The following is a 5,281-nucleotide window of genomic DNA, read 5'->3' on the forward strand; positions in this document are numbered from 1 at the left end:
ACTTTGGTGTCGGGAAGTTTCGGAGCTAGTGTCGACTCGAGGGGGGTCGGTGAGCTGAGATCGAGACATCATCAGCGGGCTGACGACGGACGCAGGTATAATCCTAAAGCCTTTAAGAAGAACTTTATAGCATGTTTGGTAATTCAGAATCTGGTTTGATAGTGATTTCATATTGTTGGTATTGTCTAGGTTAAGAGCTTTCTGTCAGATTGTTTTAGTAAGGTACGTGATGTACTGACTGAGATATCCAAGCGTAGTATACACACTTATATGCTGCATATTTATGTGTTGCATTATACATGTTTACTGCTTTGGCATATTATGCATGACATATCATGTTGCGCCTGATATCTTTTGAGATATACCTCGTTTGTTGGGGTCGCTCAGCCTTATTCTGTATTGTGGACGATGGGGCATCGAGAGCTACAGTGTCCGACGGGACCCGCGGGCTCTGATGACCTGGACATTGTAGGTCCACGTCTTGATGATCAGTGTGGGAGCCAAAACATGCCTAGGGCAGATCAGAGACTACACACTCAGGAGCCTCTAGACTGAGCATGAGATTCTTGACTTGATCCTTGATATCCGATCACATTGCATTTCGCATGCATCATATCAGTTTGTATACTCGGACATTCTCGTATTGGGCGATTGTCGCTCACGTCCTTGTTTTTATCTTGGGCACCCCATTCCACGGGGCAGGTCTTAGGTTGGACGGTTCGGACGACCAGGGCAGTGGCTAGAGCAGTTGAGTTTTCGGTGGTGATGCAGTGGAGGTTTTATGTGGTTCATCGTTTTATTGTTTAGAATTATGTTTCGATATGGTTGTACTAATGTTTAAGACTGCTGTTGTTTGCTCTGTTTTAATTTGAGTTGTAAGATGATTAAGTATTTGGTTTCCGCTGTTTAATTGTTGTTATTAAGTTTTAATGTTGCATGCTTAGTAGTCTGTTTAGTAGTGGCTCGGATAAGAGCACTACATGATATACATGTTTTGATACTCAAAAATCATATATTACATATCTGAAATAATGGAAGCTTCATATATATATTTATATATATATATATATATTATCTGATATATGAGTTTTAAAAAATATTTTTATTTTGTTCCTATACATTTCACTATGATATATATAATATATATATATATGAAGCAATATTTTTAATCATTTTTAATTAATATTAATACTAAAATTAAAAATAAAAATAAATGAAGGTGTGAAAGCAATCAAGAAAAAGATCATTGGAACTAGCCAGGAAGCTGGACCCAGTCAACTTAACAAAAATTAGTCAAAAGGCTTAAAAGATCAGAGGGTACTAATTTACCCAACTAACTAATTCAAATTACAAGGTGACATCTATCTGTCTTTCCGTTATTACTCGCCTATCTAAAGGATATAAGCGTCTTTCAGTTAGATATTTAAACCCAAGAATATGGTTAATGATGAAAATTTCGCACCCCAACAGCTATCAAGCTCTCCACCTTCTCCGGCAGAGCTCCACCCTATCTCAGCCGCTTGTAGGGTGTTGATATTCCATATTTATTCATCATCTACCCTGCGCACTGCTCGGAACTCCACCTTTCAATTCCCCCCTTCTTCCTCCCGTTCATCGCTTATCTCTTCCGTTCTGATGGCTTCATTCGCCTTTTAGAGCTCTTGCTCATCTCAATTCATATCACAAACCACGAAATTTTCCTTTACTTTTTGATCATCTTTTTACAATTTTCGGTTATGGCTGTGCGACTTACCGTCACCTACTCAGGCTTTATCGCCTCGAACATCACCTCGGCTGCCTCCTCCAAGTGTGCTGGAACTCGATTCCTCCACGAATGCGCGATTCGATCTAGAATATTCCATCAACCGCCGTCACAGAAGTCTGATTCCAGTTACTCAGAGTTCCGCCGTTCCAGCTCAAGCTCTAATCCCATCAATTCAATGGCGTTCGTGTATTCGACGTTGTCTGAGGAACTTGTTGGTGGGAATTCTCAATCACCACTGGCTGTCGGTCTGAGTTCTTTGATTAAGTCAGTTGGGACTTACTCCAAAGTGAATGTGTTGGGGATTTCACCGATCAAGGCTTCGTCTATTATTCCGTTCTTGCAGGGTTCTAAATGGCTGCCCTGTAATGAGCCCTCGAGCAGGGAGTTGGATAAAGGAGGGACCCTCTGTAGCGACGACAACAGTAGCAACGGCAGTAAATGTTCTGCGGCGTTGGCTACGACGACTAAGAGTGGTGGTTCTAGCAGTGTAAAGGTTTTTCCGCATAGGACTGGAAGAATTAGCAACAGTTGGATGTTGAAATTGATGAATCTTTGTTTCAGCTCTGAGGATGCAAAGGCAGCTTTCACGGCTTTTAGCGTTAGCATTTTGTTTAAATCGACTTTGGCTGAGCCGAGGTCAATTCCCTCGAGGTCTATGTACCCGACCCTTGATGTGGGTGATCGAATTTTAGCTGAGAAGGTATATTTCCAAATAAACCGAAACAATCACAATCTGTTATATGGGTTCGTTCATGTTTCTCAATGCCTTGTCCGAATTGTTCTGCGGCTGCATCGTTTATACTTTGCAATGAACAGTTTATAGCACTATAGCACTAGTATAGTCCTATAAACAAAATGGCCTAAAGGGCGAATGATTTCGGGACTCAACTCTTTTTCTGTTAACTATGATCTGTGAACTATTATTCATTCCTTGTAGTTTTTTAGCTTCAGCTAAGAAAATGGCCTATAGGGCGAATGATTTCTGGACTCACTCTTTTTCCTACGTTTCGGCTTTCAGGTTTCTTATGTTTTCAGGCAGCCCGAAGTCTCAGATATTGTGATTTTCAAGGCCCCTTCAATCCTTCAGGTATATTTTGTTGAGTTAATAGCATTTTTAAAAATTTAATTCGGAGAAAGGCGATTACTCAATCATTTCTGTTTAACTTACTCTGCAGGAGTTGGGTTTTAGTTCATCAGATGTTTTTATCAAAAGAGTAGTAGCAACAGCTGGTGACTCGGTAGAAGTAAGTAATCTCCTATAGTGTTTCAAACGATTTTCCTTTGGTCTTCTCTTGTCTTTGCTCGTCAACTAGCAATTATTTTGCATCCTGCAGGTTCGTGATGGAAGATTGGTGATCAATGGTGTTGCCCAAGAAGAGGATTTTATCTCCGAACCCCTTGAATATGAACTGGATTTATTGGTAATTGCATTTGCCTCTTATTCTTTCTGTCTTTAATGGCTTGTTTTGGACTATTATTAGGAGAAAACATATCACTCATTGGATCTATTGCGTACAGATTGTGCCGGAAGGCCATGTGTTCGTGATGGGAGACAATCGGAATAACAGCTTCGACTCTCATAACTGGTGACCACTCGATTCACTTACTTGGGAAATCTTGAAATATATGATAATCTGCACTCTCCCAACCACATGTTCTGCAGTGTGAAATTTATGTTGCTCTTTGTTTTACCAGGGGTCCGCTTCCTATCAAAAACATTGTTGGTAGATCCGTGTTCCGATACTGGCCTCCTTCAAGAGTATCGGACACGGTGCATGATACTTCCCGTATGAGGAGCGCGGTCGCATTTTCATGCTCTTAATATCCACAGAAATGCCATCAGATAAATTATTTTGACGATTCGTTTGTTGTGGATTCTTTTATGTACCTGTAAATAATTGTTCTAACCTTAGCTTGTGAAATACTCTAATGTACCGAGACACAAATTAAAATCTGTATGATGACATTGAACTTTTATGCTTCCTCTGATAAAAGTTAAGAACAAGTTCTTCTAGTCCTCTACCTGAACAACTTATATGTTATACAATATAGATTCACCCTGAACTAATCCTTTTGAATCCAAAAAATGAGTACCATGTTGGCTGTGCGCTTGCAATGCTTAACTCGAAAAAAAAAAAGATTAACTTGATCCAAGAACGTGGATGATAGACACAATTGCTTCATCATCGAAGTGAGTGGCTTAAAGATTTAGCAACATTGCTAGTATCGGTCTCGAGGATGACATGGTTCCAATGGTGTTGAGATGCCATTATCGTACATTCCCTTGCTGCCAAAAGTTCTGCAAGATGAGCTGGGAAAATTCCATCTAGACACAAAGACTGAGCCATTAACACTATTCCTTGCCCGTTTCTGGCTACTACACCTATCCCCACTCGCTGACTCCCCTGCGTCACCGCCGTATCAACATTGATCTTCACTAACCCTGGTGGTGTTGCAATCCAAGAAGTAGATTGAGGATGAAGTGAAGCCTTTGGAGAGGCCCCTGGTTGACAAGCCAGAAATTGATCCCGTAATAAGCTTGTTCTTGAGACTACTTCCTTGGGTGTCATCACCCTGCCTTCATGGATATGTTGATTTCTTGCCAGCCAAATACTCCATGTAATCATTGCAAAACATCCTAAATCATCTCCCTTCCCACAAGATTACCCAGCTCCAAAGATCCATGAAAAGAACAACTCTAACGAGAAAATATGTAAATCTTATCTGGTTCAAGTTTAATGAAATTTCTAAAGTTCATTAAAAAAGAAAAAAGAAAAAAAAGTGATCTGTAAGAATTTTTGAAAAAAAATATTATGAAGAAATAAATATGATCATGACAACTTTTCCAATATTTGCACATTTTGTTCATGATAATGTTTGCAAGAACTTATTTTAATTGTTCTCAATTTCTACGTATAATTTCCAATCATTTCGTTTATTAGAACCTTAAAAACACTTAAATCATATCTTAAAATAAACTTTTACAACCCCTACCTAATCAATTATATATCTTTGAAATAATACAATTGTGCTTGCGCTACGTAAGAAACTTAGCCCTCTTTCACACTCTTTCGAATTTTAATACTTTGGACACTTCTTCTTTTGCCATTCGTGCCAAATCATTTATGAAGAACAGGTTCTGCTAGTCCTCTATCTGAACAAGTTAAAAGGTGATGGAAAGTGATATTTAAGAATTTTTGAAAAAATACCTTATGATATTTAAAAACAAGTTGCTAAAATATTATGAAGAAATAAATATGATTATGACAAACTTAATGTCTAAAAGAATTCGGAATTTTGTTTTTCCTAATTATTTTCCGAGTTTTTAGATAATTAGATTTTTTAAATTTCCTTCAATATTATAATTACTTTTTCCCCCAAAATTATAATAAATTAATTTTAAAACAATATTTAAGAATGTATACCTTAAACATAGGTAAACACTAAAAAATAAAAAATATGTTTTAAGGTAAATCTATTTAAAATATAAAAGCAATGGCCGTGATGTCGATGGAA

The 5,281-nt window shown here is 38.1% G+C and overlaps 1 protein-coding gene across 1 annotated transcript; it reads left to right on the forward strand.

Moving 5' to 3' along the window:
- Positions 1–1,438: 1,438 nt before the first annotated feature.
- On the forward strand, positions 1,439–3,742 carry LOC140983565 (thylakoidal processing peptidase 1, chloroplastic-like). The gene is made up of 6 exons (XM_073450656.1): positions 1,439–2,465; positions 2,784–2,852; positions 2,941–3,009; positions 3,100–3,186; positions 3,284–3,351; positions 3,461–3,742. The coding sequence occupies exons 1-6, from the start codon at positions 1,737–1,739 to the stop codon at positions 3,585–3,587; spliced, it is 1,149 nt and encodes a 382-aa protein (XP_073306757.1). The 5' UTR covers positions 1,439–1,736; the 3' UTR covers positions 3,588–3,742.
- The last annotated feature ends 1,539 nt before the right edge of the window (positions 3,743–5,281 follow it).

The sequence above is a fragment of the Primulina huaijiensis genome, chromosome 8, assembly GCF_012295235.1.
Source record: "Primulina huaijiensis isolate GDHJ02 chromosome 8, ASM1229523v2, whole genome shotgun sequence".
NCBI lineage: Eukaryota > Viridiplantae > Streptophyta > Magnoliopsida > Lamiales > Gesneriaceae > Primulina > Primulina huaijiensis.